This window comes from Acipenser ruthenus, chromosome 45, assembly GCF_902713425.1.
Source record: "Acipenser ruthenus chromosome 45, fAciRut3.2 maternal haplotype, whole genome shotgun sequence".
Classification (NCBI taxonomy): Eukaryota; Metazoa; Chordata; class Actinopteri; order Acipenseriformes; family Acipenseridae; genus Acipenser; species Acipenser ruthenus.
This window is the reverse complement of record NC_081233.1, coordinates 6042077-6058740: the sequence shown is the minus strand read 5'-3', so window position 1 is coordinate 6058740 and position 16664 is coordinate 6042077. Positions and strand designations below refer to the sequence as shown.

At 39.3% G+C, this 16664-nt stretch overlaps 2 protein-coding genes across 5 annotated transcripts in view; one reads left to right on the top strand and one right to left on the bottom strand.

The window, feature by feature from the left end:
- Positions 1-209: 209 nt before the first annotated feature.
- Positions 210-13676, bottom strand: LOC117967090 (protein OS-9-like). 2 transcript variants are annotated; one of them, XM_059013451.1, is made up of 15 exons: positions 13460-13676; positions 11492-11671; positions 10701-10764; positions 10537-10613; positions 9834-9932; positions 8820-9021; positions 7746-7898; positions 7514-7614; positions 7336-7372; positions 6896-6987; positions 6292-6516; positions 5499-5682; positions 4404-4577; positions 3197-3306; positions 210-952 (listed from the first exon to the last, which is right to left on the bottom strand). In XM_059013451.1, the coding sequence occupies exons 1-15, from the start codon at positions 13607-13609 to the stop codon at positions 812-814; spliced, it is 1989 nt and encodes a 662-aa protein (XP_058869434.1). In that variant the 5' UTR covers positions 13610-13676; the 3' UTR covers positions 210-811. The 2 variants fall into 2 exon arrangements, with proteins under 2 accessions (XP_058869434.1, XP_058869435.1); XM_059013452.1 differs by having other exon boundaries at positions 13590-13612.
- Positions 13677-14882: 1206 nt separating this feature from the next.
- LOC117967072 (beta-1,4 N-acetylgalactosaminyltransferase 1-like) overlaps positions 14883-16664 on the top strand; it is a 30512-nt gene continuing 28730 nt past the window's right edge. The window contains exons 1-2 of one of the 3 annotated variants that reach the window (XM_059013450.1): positions 14883-15518; positions 16148-16319. In XM_059013450.1, coding sequence (XP_058869433.1) covers positions 16288-16319 — 32 coding nt within the window. In that variant the 5' untranslated portion in view covers positions 14883-15518; positions 16148-16287. Of the gene's footprint in view, positions 15639-16147; positions 16320-16664 lie in introns of all 3 variants that reach the window. The other 2 variants (XM_059013448.1, XM_059013449.1) reach the window with 2 other exon arrangements.

Below are 16664 nucleotides of genomic sequence, written 5' to 3'. Positions count from 1 at the left end.
GTAACTTTTATTAATTCCGATGATTTAATGACTGTACTGTTATTAAACAGGTCTACATCTTAAATTGTAGTACTTTATTTCTCCTGCTTAAATCAAAATATGATAGATAACTTACACAATGCTAATTAGCTGGATATAGCCAATTCACACAGCCCAGCTTAATCTATGAAGTTAAGAACCTATCGAATTAGCAAATACATTTGAAAAAAAAAAAAAAAAAAACACACTGCAATGTAGCACATTCGATTTGTAATACGCAAAATCTGCAGCTCCCTGTTTCACATTGGTTTATAGCAGGCATATCAAATTGCTTCATGGAGCAAAAGTCCAAGGTCGAATTTCCTGGCTGCTGTTGCTGGTTGCACTCCCCGTTGACAGCGTTATGGCTGGCGTTTCTAATTTTGTGTCCAAACAATTCAAGGTCAGTATAGCAACACAGAGAAGCCTAGTCACTGAGAAGTCTACATCCAGTTTTGTATTTTTTTGTTTTCATAAAAAAAAAAAAAATAATAAATAAAAAAATCGCAATAAGCTTTGTGCAATTATTTATTTGTATAAAAGGGAAAGCTCCCACTTTCTCGTTTAACAAATCAAAATAATAATGTGCGTCAGTTTGATGTAGCAGCACTGACGTGCCAGCAGCCCTGCCCTATCCACCCGTCTGAACCAAGACTTGAGAATCTTTCCTTGTGGAGTCGACCCGCACTCGTGGTGGCAAGCTCAGGCCCAGATTGGGATCTCAGCTGAACCACCACTCTGGTGTGATTTTATTAAATGAACCACAGAACCGGCTGCTTTCTCAAAGATCCATTCAGAAGTCCATCTCGTCAGAGTTGTCTGTGTTGCTTGCAGGCGGAGTATCTTCTTGTTTTTGTCCCCACACAAACCTGTAGTTCGTTTCCAGCTCTTCCTGTCTTTGCTGCTCCTTGTAAGCCTCCTCTGTGCCACCGGTCTAATGGAACAAAACACACACAGTAGTTTTTTTTTTTTCTAATTAAAAAAAAGGTGCCCAATATTTCACCCCCAATTTTGAATGTCCGATTATTTTCCCCCCCCCCCCAATCACTACAGCACTTCCCCAACTGAGGGCTGTTGGCACCCTCCGATCACATGTCTGCAGTAAAGACCCGAGCTGGATGGGGTTCAAGTCTCCTTCCCCAGCGTCACGGTATAGCACACACAAAATCGGTTTTGCCAAAGCCCAAAACTCAGCTAATTGCTTTAGACTTCACTTAAAAATTAACTACCGCTGGTGCATTGCATCCATCAATGGCAGGCTGATTATGCCCTGATCTGCAATTAGCTGCCCAAAAGCCACAAAATTACATCTAATGGATCAGCAGATTGTACTTGTATTTGTCAGACAACATCAGTGAAGCACTGAAGTCTGTAGCAACTACACTGTGTGAATGCATTTTTGCACACAGTGCAAGGTAAAACACTGGTGTTGATCAATGTGCTGATAAACCACGGTTGGATTTTAAAGCACTTTAATCCCCTGGATTGCAATAAACCCTTCTTTTTTAGCACTCCAATTGTGTTTGTTCCGGATGGGATATACAGCAGGTTCAAGAAACCTAGTAACACTTCCTAAATGTCTCAACAAATCATAAATAATGTCAGTGGGGAGAAATATGGATGGCGTGCAACCTTAAACCTGTAAGTCAACCAATTAGTTACTGGACCCCTAAATTAAAGAAACTGAATACTATTTTATACAAGTACTAAAGCACATTAGACAGCTATTGAACCCCTCACAAACTGCCACTTAAAACTGCTAAACCTCCACAATCTGGGTTACATATTTTGGAAAAAGTATAAAAATGTACTTTATATAACTTCACTAGCTCCAGGCTACACTGGATGCCACTGCTTGATTTCAGTGAATGCATTCTTTCCACAGCCATTTAATCCCATCAGGAATGTGTATTCCATCACTGGACTGCAACACTGTATGGAATTTGAGCTTCTCTTTCAGGGTATCTGAACTGAACTCAGCGAGAGATTTCCAGTATTACTGCAGTTTTACCATGTTTTTCCACACAGTTCTGCTATGCATTTACTATAGCTTTATTTTTTTTATAATGGCTTTCAGAGCTCACAATTCTTTACTATGGACAACTTAAGAGTGCATATGCATTTTCCTAAGAAACATCAGGTCACAATTTTATGAACTTATAAGTAATGCCAAGTTGATTACACCAGAACCCAAGATCAAATGAATTATTACTGTACTATTGCCAGTACAAAACTACTTTTACTCCAAACCATGAAAATCAGCAGCAATTTAAGATACAGCCCTGAAATGTAACTCAATACCTTCTTAGGTTTTGTTGCCAGGCAACAATCAAAAGGGGTTGCTTTTCAATTCCCTCCCCCCACAGCGCTTTCCTGATCCAAACAGATGTCTATTTTCAGCTTGAGTCTCTGTGTGCTGTTTACTATGGATTAACAAACCTGTTAAAACACATCTGTGAACACACGGCTTACTCCAAGGTGTTGTCTGCCACATTTCAAACAGAAACTAAGTTAATGGCAATTTGGATGTTATTTTAAATATTCTAGCAATTAAAATATTTCAGCTAATCGACTGAACTGTGGCAATTTGATTGGAAGCTGTGCTGCAGAGGTTGTGTTTGACAGCTACTCTATAAAATCAAGGCTGTCTTCCCCCAAACATGCAAGAACATACTCGGTATAGAGGGACATAATAAAAACAGGGTTAAAATGAATCACAAGAGCAGGCTGTACGTGTTTATATGGAGTTTCATAATGAGGAGTCTCAATTACAATTCATCCCTTACCTGCTGAAATGCTACTTCAGAAAACTGAAAATCTTATACAAAAAAAAAAGCAATTTAATTTGTACATATTTTACAGGGCATTGCGATGCAATGCAAGAAAGAAGAGTCTTTACAATCTCCAGACTTTACCACCTTTTCTGTTGTTTTAAATTTCAGTTTCATCCTTTGCATTTGTGATCAGTTTCATGTTGTCTTATTTTGTGCTGCCAAAAAGGAAAAAACTGCAATGTATCAATCAATCAATCAATACAAATAAATAAATGACACTTTTGCTTGAGGTTAACGATCACGATGGAGTTTCCTGGTCTGTAAAGGATTGTTTCTATGCAACTGAAAACAACCTTACTGCAGCAGTCCTCTGCTTAGGATATCTTGAAAATCTGATTTCCTACCAGCAGGGTAATGAGGATTTCCCTGAAGGACTTGGTATCTTCCCGCGACAGCCATCCCACGTCGTCATCATCCGGCTGCCCTCGGGTCATGATCTTCACCTCGATTTTGCCTGAAATTAGGAAAACAAGACCTGCTTTTGAAGGGGTTTCAAAAATGACTCTGTGCGACATCTACTGGTGGTTCTGTGAAAAGACCCTCAAATGCCAAGGAGTTTTGGTTCCAGCACAAATGTTATGGAATCAGAATTATAGATGCAAGGCTTTTCTTTGTCTTGTCTTCATATGAAATGTTTCTGACTTTGAAAAGTCACATTAACTACACCAATGAAACTAAATGAAAATGTTCAACTTTAAAAGTATATATGTCTTTCTGTGCTTACATGTTTTATTTTTTTGGAAGTGAATTCTGTCTAATGTTCGGTATTAAAGACACACACCTCTATATACATAACATGTACAATATAAAAACTCTTTCCTGTTCTGTGACTCAAATGCAGTGTTCTGTAATGACAGTTTAGGATGCAACGTCTACAAGTAAGAATTACTAGTTTTTGTTCACAATGCAAAAACAGTGCAACACCAAAAAAAAAAAAAAAAAAACTAGCGCTAGCTGCTCCTGTTCAGATTAGTCGGCTTGCCACTGGCATTATTCAAAACCTGAAGATTATGTTAAAACAAGGACGAGGCAAAGGTGGGCATGCAGCTACCGACACGAACACTAATGAACGAAACCCACAAGCAGATGAGAACTTAGGAGCATATATATATATATATATATATATATATATATATATATATATATATATATATATATATATATATATATATATATATATATATATATATATATATATGAATGCTTCTATAAATCAAGGGCAGTAAACTAGGTCTAGAAACAAAAATGCTGTCCCTCTTCCTTAATTATAAGATCTGGTACCTTTCTGCTTACCAATTAAGCCCCGTATGAACCAACTCAGAAAAGCCATCAGTGTTTTTGTATAAAGTGCTGTAACATTTATGTATACATGGCAAAGACAAAAATAAATATTGTACACCAACAGATTTAGCTTTCTGCTCGTACACTTAGCACTGTAAAAGCACTACAGGCCAATATTTATATTTCACATGTTTTTGATAATGGTTTTTAACTAAGCTTGGTGAATATGGTCCATAAACTGCGATTCCTGGCCCTGAACTTGCATCCTACCTTCTGCTTTCAGTCCTGCTTTTTCAAGCTGCTCCTTCACCACGTCTTTGATGTACTGTACTTGCGGGTCTTCAGCACTCATTTCCTGCACCTGCATCTTGTTCTGGGGGCTGCCGTCTGACTTGTACTTCGTAATTCTGACTTTAACATCATCATCATCAGCTGTAGGTTCGTCTAGTTCAAACAAACAAAGCAGCAATGTTACAGCACACAAATCGGTTACTTGAATCTGCTGTGCAGCTGCAAGAACGAAACTCTAAACATTTAATAGCATTCAATGAAGGTCTTTGAAATGACAGCATGGACAAAACTGCACATGAATGAAGAAAAATTACCTGTTGCAATAAAATAAAAAGCAGCAAGTTAATTGTAACAAATTATTTGTTGGGTAAGTTCCTTAATCAATAGGACCCAAAGCCAAAAAGTTACCCAGATTAAAAAGATTCCACACCTGAAAAGAAATCGAGGAACAACCAATATTAACACTTATACCTAGGATGTCCGACTTATAAAAGACACCCTGTAAAATAACAGTATGGAACAAACCCTATGCAGCACAGCCAGTGTGCAGGAGGTAATCCTGCTTCCCGCTGTGCCAGCTCCAGCGGACTGGCTTAGCCATGCTTACTTCATTATCTCAGGAACACTCCAGGTTATTCCATTAGGCTCGCTGTAGGGGATCCTCATAATCAGAGCTGGGATAGCCCTGGCGATGACAGGACTGTCCTCATCACCAGGGATTCTAATTCTGAACACTGATATCTACAACCAGGCTATACCCATTACATAAAATAACCTATTTGGGGAACAATGTAGCTGTGGTTCCATCCAACTAGTGCTGCACAAACCGATTATTCTGATTTAACTCTCCACTGAAAATCAAGACAGGGTCTTTGTTGTGGACTGGGCGAAATCACCATTCAAAACTAGCGAACAGACAGCTGCTTGGATTTGTGATGATTGCTGCTTTTATACATGCCAAATCTTTGCAAGAGACACAAAAAGTTTACAACTGATTGTTCAAGGTTTCATCCCATTTTGGGAGTGGTTGGTTTAAAAACGGAAGCACAGGGGCGTCTCCACTATATTCCTCACCTGGTTGTCTGGGAGCCAGGCTGGGGCTGCCCCTGGCTCTGTCGGTCTGCTCCCCTTGCTGGTCCTCAACCACTTTGCCCTCCAGCTTGTCCATCATTTGGTTCAGGGTGGTCTCCAGTGTCTTGGCTGCCTGATTGCGATCAAACTCCCCCTTCAGACCCTCACCGTCCAGCTCCTGCTGTGCCTGCAACAAAATCAACAGCAGCTTGAAAAGAGCCCCTGCAACAAACGCGACATCGGAGATTAGAGATCTATTGAAACGATGGCTCTCAATACCACCCAGGTTGTTAAGTCTCTCAAAGTTCTGTGGCCATGACTTTTGAAGGGGAATGAAGTTTGTATTTGACAGAGAGGTTAATGTTACAACATATTTTTTCCACTAGTGGGAAAGGCCATGGCATACAATGTAATAAAAAAAAAAAATTTAAAAAAGGAATTCAGACCTGGTGCATTTTTGCCAGCTCTAGAATTGGAGACGGCTGCCCGATTAATTTAAATAAGGATAATGTTGAAAATTCATTGTGTGAAAATGTTAAACCCAGATCATATTATAAATGTTTTTCATAACTGTAAATAAATATTTTACAGAAGTGTACTGTGCATGCGCCATATTCCTAACTGATATTCCAATTATGACTCTAAAAGTTGCTTATTTAAATTATAAGGTGTCAATATTGTATATTTTTATTTTTCTAGTTCTGATTGGAGAACAGAGTCAAAATCTCCAAATGATAATGCATTAAAAAAAAAAAAAAAAAAAAAAAAAAAAAAAGTGTGGAAATGTGAGATTTACCTCATCTATAATATTATCAAACTCCTGCTCCATGGTCTCTCTGATTTCCCCTATCTTGGACGATGGCACAGAGATGTCCTTCATCTCTTTCTCAAATTCTTCCATGAGGTCATCATCTTCATGGTCCTCTCCTCGCTCTTGTCTTTCCACAGATGCAGTGTTCTCTCCAGTCTTGGCAGGAGACACATCTTTGCTGTCCTCCTGTTCATCACCTGCAGCTTTTGGCTGACAAGAAACAAAGCAAGGTAAGTCAGCAAGAATCATCTCCCCGTCAAGCTAAAATAAAACAGAGTACGAGTGAGCCTTGAATGACTAAATGTCTAAGCATAGTGTTCATCATCATTTGTTTCCCAAGACAGTCGTCAATACTTCAGATCAGTGAAAAAGTACGCCAAATTTGGGAAGGCAGTTCCCGAAGATATAGTGCCGAAGATTTTGTTTTCCTGCGAGGTATTTCTCAGGATAACCACGGTTATGTAGTCTATGCATTCCACTGCGATTTACAGGGCTGTAAAGTTCTAAAGAAATGCAACTGGAGCTAATCCTAGTGGGGGTTCGGCTGATTAAATCAACTCCTCTTAATTTCCCTTCTGAAACCACTTACCTTTTCAGGCGCCTCTTTCAATAGGTTGGCGAGTTTCACCAGATCGGAAGGGTTTCTTATGGTTTTGAAATCCAACTTTGTATCCTCTATATCTGCGGTGAGACAATACAACAAACAATGATATGGTGCTCTTCATTACAAAGAACTCACGGATTTTCACCAATATGATCTTGATGCTTTGTAGCTGAAGCCTTTTTTGACCTAAAGACTAACTTGAATGGAATTCATTCATTCAGCTTCAAAATGCTATAATAAAAACTTTGAGGTTACTTTTGATTTGAAATTATGGGTTGATTTGATCAAATCAATTAAATCAAGATTCAAACGATTTTGGTTTGTGCCTTTACACCGATGAAGCCACTGGCTGAAAGGTTTGTCTTCTTGCCTCATTAGAAGTGCTTTGAATGAAAGAAAAACCAAAAAAATCGCCCAAGTCTTACCTTGTTCTCCAAATTCTCCATCACCATCAGCCTCCATCTGGAGAAAGCACAGAACTTTCAATACTTTAAAAAGAAACCAAAACTTTCAAAGTCTACCAGTATCTGTCAATTCTTATGTTGGATCACACTCCAGACTAAATTCAAAACACTAGATGTACAAAGGGAAATTCAAAACTACCTGCTCATTTCTCTCCCCAGATTCACCATCGTCTGGTTTCATAACTCCATCCCAGAAATCGGCATCTTCATTGGAGGCGTCCTCGATCTGAGCTGAATCCCCTAAAACCAATGGAGGCACGTCAGGACCACATACAGGGCTGGCATAAAGGGCTTAGCTACAAGCTGAACTTTAATACCGACAGAACAAGCCATGAAGAACACAAGGAGGTTGCCCCTCCCCAATCCTTTACCTTCATGGTCGACTTCATCTTCCTCAATGATCTGAACGCTCTCGACCACAAGCAGGTTTTCAGGCTTGCTGGCCGCCTCGTCGTCCCTCGACAGGATCTCATCCAGGCTCTTCAGCTCCTCAGAAATCTGCTCCACTCTGCGTTTGGTATCCGCTGCGACACACAAATACAAAAACAAAAACAGCAGATGTTTCACTGATTTAATGCGATCTACCTAAGGCTGTATAAAAATGTATTTAACGCGGTTAATAGTAGGGGTGTTACGATTCATTGTGTATTGATGAATCTTGGTCCTTTCTTTACATGATGTATCATATTGTAATATTGCATCGTTTCTATCGTGACTCAAGACCAAAAGCCCAGCTTAGCTCATTATAGTTCCCCAAACGGTTCTTGAATGAAGAATAAGTGTGTTTAACCCTTTGCGGACCAGGTCCGACACTAAAATTTTTCCTTTCTGGTCCGACATAAAAAAAGGCGTCAATCACAGGTTCATCACTAAAATGACCATTTGTTTTTCTGATTCATACTAAAGTAGCCAATCAGGACGATCACACGTATCGGGATATGCCATGGCATGACATGTATATCGCGACATGTATCGTATTGTGACATTAGTGCATCTTTCCACCCCTTGTTAATATGCATTGAAAAAAAAAAAAATACATCAGCATATTAACATCATCATCTTCAGAGCAACGACTCCATAGCAGCCGCTAGCCATGCCAAATTTATATATTACTTATGTAATCAAAGAAACTACAAAATTATATCACGAGTCTACCGGAAGCCACAATAGCAGTACAGAATTTCATGTTAGATTTAGAAATGTCACATTTGTCAGTTTTTCGTTAAGCATATGGAAAGCTACAAAGCCCATATGTAATTAAATATGTTAACATAACACTACTCAGCAGATTTCATTCGACTATGAAGCAAAAGGAGTTAATTCTATAGAGTGATGCAAAACTTTTGGCCACAGCTGTTGATGTCATCCTGATGTCTATTTGGGTCTCCAGTGGCAGTTCGGGTTGAAGTGTATAGATCAGTTGCTCAGGTGACTGCAGTACTTACACACTTGTGCTTTCACGTACTCCACATACTGCTCGGGACTGAGGGCGGGCTGGCACTTGATGGGGTGGGGCTTGTTAGTGGAGGCGGGGCGCAGAAAGGGGTGCTGACAGGTCCGCGGGGTGTGGACGGTCAGGACGTAGCTGCAGGACTGAGGCTCGTCCACACGAGTAATATAATCATTGGAGCCCTCCTCACACATAAACTGGAAGACAGAACAAATGTTTAGGGTGTGGTAACTTTATTATAATGAATTCTACTTGTATAAGTATTCAAATTACACGGTTTACTGATTAATAAAGATTCTTAAAAGATGATAGTCCATACATGATTTGTTTATTGCAACCCATTCCTCTAGTTGAATAATGGTAAGTCACCTAACTTGTAGCCAAAATAGTAATTAGCCATTACCTTCAACTGGGAACAGAACAGGTCCGGAGGTCCGTTTCAACCCGAGAAATTCACCCAATTATAGTCTCTCCTAAGCTTACGTAGTTCTGCATCTCATTTGGCTCTGAATATGCTCAGTCTTAATCCTATAGAATTCCAGTCTAAAACATCTGGTTTTGGTTTACATCTGTTTTGCATTAGCTGTTACAGCACTCTCCACATAGAATTAACCTATATAATAGCAGACCATTTTCACCCACTCAGCATTCAACTCCTTCAAGCACATTTAATAGGAAAGTCTCATACACCCCCAATACCAGCCTAACACTGGACTTCCAAAGGCATATCTACACACAGAATACAATGTTACAGGTTTATTTTATTCCTTGCAAAATTGTATTTAATGAGTTCATTTAAACAATTTAGAACAGGGCTGTAACAAAGAGCAGGAGGGGAAGGGCCAACTTGCCACCCCTGATCTCAATAGAAAGCGGTGCAAACAGCTTGGCAAGTCTGGGAGTATGACTTCTCTTCGTCGCCTATATCCAAACCTTTGGGCGCTTAGTTCAGCTTTAAAAATGCTCTTGCTCAGACGGGCACCGGTGGGTATCAGAGCAGCTGTCTTACCCTCACTTCCGTCTCTCGCGGAGCCCTGCTGAGATCACACGTGGAGCCATTGACGTAGGTCTGACTGTGGTATCTTTTTAGCCTGTGTTGTTTTGAGGCCTGCAGCAAAGAATTGAAATGTATGTGAAACAATTCTGCCACTTAAAGGCATATACAGGATTCCTGTTTAAGGGACAATGCTTGTTAAGGAGTGGACAACCCATTAATGCAATAATATGGTCATTTGAGGACCTGGTTCATATTGTAGCAGCCAATATCAGGATGTCACTTATTTCAACATATTACAGAATGTATTTTTATTGGAGACACCAGGCACAATAAAAGAATACAGCCAAGTATGAGAAAAAACATCTGGATTCCCGGGATGGGAATAAGTCTCCTATTGCATAGCAGTTTCAGCCATTCCAGGTTTTACTACAAGCTTCATTAGTGTATAGGTAACAAGTGCAGGTGTGTCTTATTAAAACGCAGTTAAACCAGGAATGGCTCAAACTGCTATGCAATGGGCATCTTATTTCCATTCCTGGGTTTGATTACTTGACCCAAGATAATTAGGTGTAGATAAACCTGTGCGCTTATGACTGTACTCCTTTAGGTGCTATACTGCCACCTAGTGATCTAAATTAGCATTGCAGCTTCCATGTTACAGTACGACAACAGACTTAGTTTTCCTGCGGTGAGAAATCAGATGTTAATCTGTTACCTTTGCAGTTTCATTGTTCCAGTCAAATTCCGAACTGTAAAAACCAAGAAACAAGATTTCTCCCTTAATTTCAGAATCTATCAAAAGAAGAAAAAAAATGAGGGATCAAGAACATTGGCAAGACAAATTAAATGTCGAAGTTAAAATCCTCTTCAAGTTGTTACCTTCCATGTGGTACTGTCTGATGTGCTGTCCGTAGCAGAACTCGTACGTCCACCAATCTTTGGTCTGAAAACACAAATAAAATATGGTAAATGAGGTCACAGAAATAGTGGAACAAATAGAAATCAGGTGGCAAAATGAAAGACTTCTTTACTGAAACTGTGTGTGGATTGCTGTTCCCCAGTCAACTCGAGTTGTCAACAGATTTACGCTTAGCAATCAAGTTGCTCGAATAGGCCACTGCTCTATTTTCAGCAATTCGGTTGACAATTGTTCTATGTGCCATGCACGTTCAGCCAATGAGAGTGTTTCCAATCACCCAATTTCACTTTCAATTTTGCTAAATAGGAAGTATGACTACAGACAAGTGGGAGATGCAAACCGATTGATTTTTCTCATCTTAATGTTTATGGGATGTTAGATGTGCAGAATACAAAGCCTGTAATAAAAAAATGAATATAAAAAAAAGTAATAGTAGATATTTTTTGGAAATCACCAGCAGAGGTAAAAGGAATCCTGAAGAACATTTGATGAACAGACATCAGTATAGTGACTCTGTCCACACAAGTTCCTATTACTATAGCAGCTGGGTGTGGCACATTTAGCAACTTCAATTGTCAATTAAAAATGGTTTGTGCATCTCCAGCTTAAGAAAAGCAGCAATCACAATGGTAAAGTTAGCCCAATCAACACCACTGACCCTTATTGTCAGCACCTGATTTCTGTGGGCAGCTCAATACAGATAATGGAATAAATCGAGTGAGGCAGCACTAAGTAAAAGGCTTTGTATTACCTTTATGAGACAAGGTGCACCTTCCATGGGCTTTAACAGTTCTGGGATCCCGAGTCCCGTGTAGCCCTGCGAGTCTTCAGCAGAGTCAGGGTGGTGAAACCTCATCGCCTGGGCTGGCAGCTTGCACTCGTACACTTGCTTGTACTTTGAGGAAACGATCATCACATCTTCAGAGAGCGTCTGCAATAGAAAGGACAGAGCAGGCCATTATCATAGCTATATAAATCAGCTTTGGGGTCGTTGCTGAGGTGTTCCGTTAATCCTATACAGGGAAAAAAAAGGGATCCCCTATCATTTCTGTAATAAGACCTTACATGTACTATATTTATTAAGAATGGTAGAGTGCTGTACAATAAGTCACCTATTATCTTACAGCATAGGTGTATAGCACACATTATAAAATCACATATCAGAAATCAAACAATCACAGCAAAGTATTTGCCAAAATTCCAGTACATCTTACCCTGTGCACAGATGTCAACCTGTGCGTAGAACACCACTCCCAATTACAATGCAATTTCAACATCACATGAACTATCCACATCAAGTAAACAAAACAAACATCATCATGTCATTTACTGAGGGCAGGATGACCGCCAAAAGGGCAAAGTACAGTTCAGACAAAGTACAGAGTGACAGAAAGATTGAATGTTTTTTTTTTCTTCCAGATATTGGAGATGGTCAAGCAAAATCCATGGGAATCCAGTCATTTAACAAAGAATCTCCTATATACTGTATAAAACATGTATGTCTAAATCAAGTCTATTAGGTCCCGAGATGTTAATTAAGACTGAAATTAATGTTCTAAAAGGAGAATGTACAGACATTTTGCGCAGTTTTATAACTGTCAATTGTACAATGCTACACAATGTTCCAGCCAGAACTGTAGCCACTGCATGTTTTCTTTGTTAGCAATTGGAACATTGTTATTTGCATGACCTATATCTGATCCACAATGGCATGCAAATTACAGACCTTTCTACTTTACATCTGCTGCTTGGGGCAGAGTTAAAAAAAATACATTAAAAAAACCACACACATAATGCAGTACTTGAATGTTCAAATTTACAAACTCTGATAATCTAGAAACAAAGTGTCATACTGCACATAACATTTTTTAAAAGGTCATTTATGAATTATAACTATTTGTATATTGGATGCCCAAATATGATTTTTAAATGGTGAAAGAATATTCCAGTATATTAGAGACAGATGTACTATATTTTAAAGTAGAATACTTACATAATTTCTGGCTTGTACAAAGCAATTACAGGGATGGAAATCAAACTTCCATAGCATAGCAGTTTGAGCCACTCCTGGTTTTACTAAGAGCTTAAAGACAAACCAAAGCTTGTTACCGACACACTGTGGCTAATCAAGATCGTAGTAAAACCTGGAAGGGGTGAAACTGCTGTGCAACAGGAATCTTATGTCTATCTCTGAATTACGTACGATTTCTTATTTATGAAAGTTATTAAAAACGAATTACTAAAATCTACCCCATTTTCAAATAAATATAATTGCTATTTTAATGCTCTGTAAAAACAAAACAAAACAAAAACTACTAAGTTGATTGGCCATCAACAGTAACGGTATCTCCGTTAACAATAACACGGACTGGGCTGGGTACAGCGACTGACAATATGACAATATATCAAGTCAGAAACGGTAGAATACCTGTTGTACAAGTGTATTTTTGTTGTATATAGATACAATTTAGCTAGTGGAAATCTTAATAACCACTTCGACCGACTTCAGTACAATAGTTTGCGTGCGTACAAAACGATGTAAGATAAATGTCACTTCACTTCAACACCATTTCATTTTATCTTGAAACACACAACAGCCTCCTTATTAAAATATAAATGTGTGCCATGGCAGACTGATAACAAAGCAACTATTTGTTCTCTTCTTAGGTAGTTATGCGTCCACAGCACCACACAAATAAAAAAACAAAGGAAGCCGAACCTGTCCTTTAATCACCGGGTCGGACAGAATCTCGATGCCATATTTCATCTCGTTCAGTTCCTCCAAATTCAGAAACGCTGTCACCGACAGAAAACTAAACCCGAATACTGTATACACCACTCTCGCCCACCTCCCATTGGAAGCCGCCATCTTACACCTCTCGCATCTTCCCAGTTCCTGTTTTTAATCTTCACTTCAGGCTCGGGCTTGACAGGGGTCGAGCGGATTGGTCTAAAAAACACCCCCTCTTCGCATGTGATTGGTAGAATGACGAGCTCTTCGAAACGTCCTGCGCTTTGATTGGCACAACTCACCCTCATAATAACGCTGACTCCGTTCTCCTTTTTTTTGTCGAGGGCTTCTTGCTGGGTTTTGATTGGCCCGAGTCAGCACGGCGAAAGCCAATCGTTTTGTCACAAAGCTGTTATCAGGCAACAGGGAGTCAGTGAAGCTGCCCTATTGCTAGTAAATCAGTGCTAATGATTGAGACGAAGATGACTGTAGAAAATTTCAGTGTGAAAATTTCGCAGTCATGAAGATAGCACGACACCACCGACTCGTTTTCAAACAGTTATTTCCAATCTTGACTTCTCCGGTATATGTTTCCATTGTGTTAGCAAGGTGAAACTAAAAAATGTGCTTAAGAGAGTGAAGTGTATCGTTTAGCTATTTGGTCAATATAATATATTCTCTATTAAACCGGCGGCCACTCCCCTATCACACAAAATGATCTGAATTCACTGCTGTTCACACCTGAAAGAAACATAGAAACGACCAGTATTACCGTATATGCCTATGATACTTTATAATAAATAATATTACAAAATACAATAAACGTATTACAGTATATTGCTGGGCAGTTATTAACTATCACAATTATTATTATTATTATTATTATTATTATTATTATTATTATTATTATTATTATTATTATTATTATTAATTCAGTAATTTCATTATACATGCTCAATTTGTTTACAATGTTTTATTTTAAATGTAAACGTCTTCTGCTTATCTTGTGATTGTGTGGCGCTCTCTCGATTGCCACTCGTGTTTAGTAGTACAGTGGCACAGGCCAGTTTAGGAGTGGATACTCTTCCCCATAGCAGAACAATTTGAAACCTGGTTCATTTTTATTAGGCTGTTGTCGTATGTTTAAATGATGGCTGTGTACAATTTAAATGCGTTTTATATTTTACAAGCCGGCTTCCGTGAATATAGACTCGCATTCTCAGTTTATATATTTAGCTATACCTGATTTTTTTTTAAAGAAAGAAAATAAAATTATGGTAGGGTATCAAACTACCAGTTCTGCACGAATTACACACTTTCGCTGCGTTCTGTGATGTCATAACACTCGTGCTAACAAGACAGGAGTATTTAAACCCTTAGGTTTAAAAGGCATTTCAGGTTGAGTCAGTCCTCTGTAGTGAACAGCACAGCATAGCATAGCATATTTCATTTGATTGAACCCACCCTATAGTACCCTTCTGTTGTTTAGCAGGTATGAGGATTAAAAAAACAAAAAAACAAAACAGAAAAAAGGCAAGGATTCTAGCAAAACACCAAAATGGTTTCGATCATAATGTATCGCTTTGAAAAATGAGATCCTTTGTTCCAACTGTGTGGTGGTGGGCGTGAGCATTTGCGGTGAGCAGTTCGTTTGAGACTGGACCCGATACATCCACTGAAAGCAGAAACAAAGCCGGGGACTCTTACTTGAGGAAAAAAAAACATGACCAGGGAGGGTGTGTGAACGGTGCATATTAAACGTTAAATCCCATCGGATCGTGCATCGTGATTTGATCGGATCCTTTCTGCCAGGCTTCCCATGAGACAGAGCATGCAGTAAGGGAGAGAGGTCCTTCCGTTATGTCCATACAGCGTATCCAACGCTACATCACTCCCCTCGTCTGGACCAGCAAGGAACACTCCCCACAAGAATCTGTGCCCGGAATGCAGAGCGTGTGGCGCAGGCAGGCTGTCTCATTAAAAATAAACGCGATAGCTGATTTAAAGTGGGGGAAACGAAACCCGTGTATCTGATGACACAAAAAAGGTATGTGGCAGGATTTCTGAAACGCGTAGCGGTCCTTTCGCATGCAAACTGCGCTTTTGTAAATGTGGACGACAGACAATTTCACAAGACTGCGACTGAAAAAGGCCAGCCGCCGAAAGGGTAAAGAAAGCTGTCGAGGCATTTTTAGCCTCTTGCATGGTTTGAATATATAATGACATAGGCGATGGTGCATGGCATCGTACTGTTGTATTCTGTCATCGCCGTCTTTTGCTATTGAAAAGCAAATTGTCAACATGGCAGGCTAGAGACGCTTCTTTCGTAACCATATATATGCATTGCTTTCGTTGCCTGTCTATTAATAAAATTGCTTACAGCTTTGCTGTAAGCCGTTTAGCAGGGATCGCATTTAGCGCTTGAGATCTGACACTATCTATACAAATAGCAAAACACAGGCTAATCTTTTTAGTTGTCTTAAACTGTGTGGGTTATGAGGCAATATCCAGTTCTATTAAGAATTCATTCAATTCCTATTACAGATTGGTAACAGACTACTGTAGTATTATTAATTATTTTCATTGCTATAAAAGGGCACAGCATATCATTTGTTTATTTTATTGTTTTGGAAACAGTAAAATGAAGACGTTTTCAAAAGTGTTCTGTTGTTGTAGTTATTTATTTAGGTACTCAAATGACATCTGAGGACACGCCATCTCCCATGCACTCGCCTATATACAAATCCAAGACATGTGGACATCGTCACTGTAGAACCACGAAAGCCTAGAAAACAATACTCATCGAGGCACAGACAATGAAGACCGGTGATCTACCCAAACCGCACAGGTAGGAGCCAAAGATTTTATTGCAGAATGGGGGTTCCCTCCCTGTGCTGTCTGTGTTTTGAATGATAACATCAAGGCTGGTGAAAAGTACAAAGTAGTTGTATTGCTCTGAAGGACGTTTTGTTTTAGATTAGATCAAGCAAAAAGAGTAAAAACAACACCGCAGGCTTCCTGCCAAAAAAATAAAAATAAAAAAGATTACTTCCGTCCTCTCACAGACACTTCCCTCAACTGAACACTTCCAGCCCGGGACTGGGTAACTTAACCTCACGACATAATAACAGCCACACTGCTTGATAAGTTTGCTGTTGCCCATTGAGGAACAAACACAACCCATCTTCTCCAA

Coding starts and splice junctions, on each gene's coding strand:
- LOC117967090 (XM_059013451.1), bottom strand. CDS start 13,609: ATGGCGGCTTCCAATGGGAGGTGGGCGAGAGTGGTGTATACAGTATTC. Junction 11,672..13,459: donor ACCCGGTGATTAAAGGACAG/GTTCGGCTTCCT, acceptor TTTCTATTGCAG/ACGCTCTCTGAAGATGTGAT. Junction 3,307..4,403: donor AGCAGGACTGAAAGCAGAAG/GTAGGATGCAAG, acceptor TCCTAATTTCAG/GCAAAATCGAGGTGAAGATC.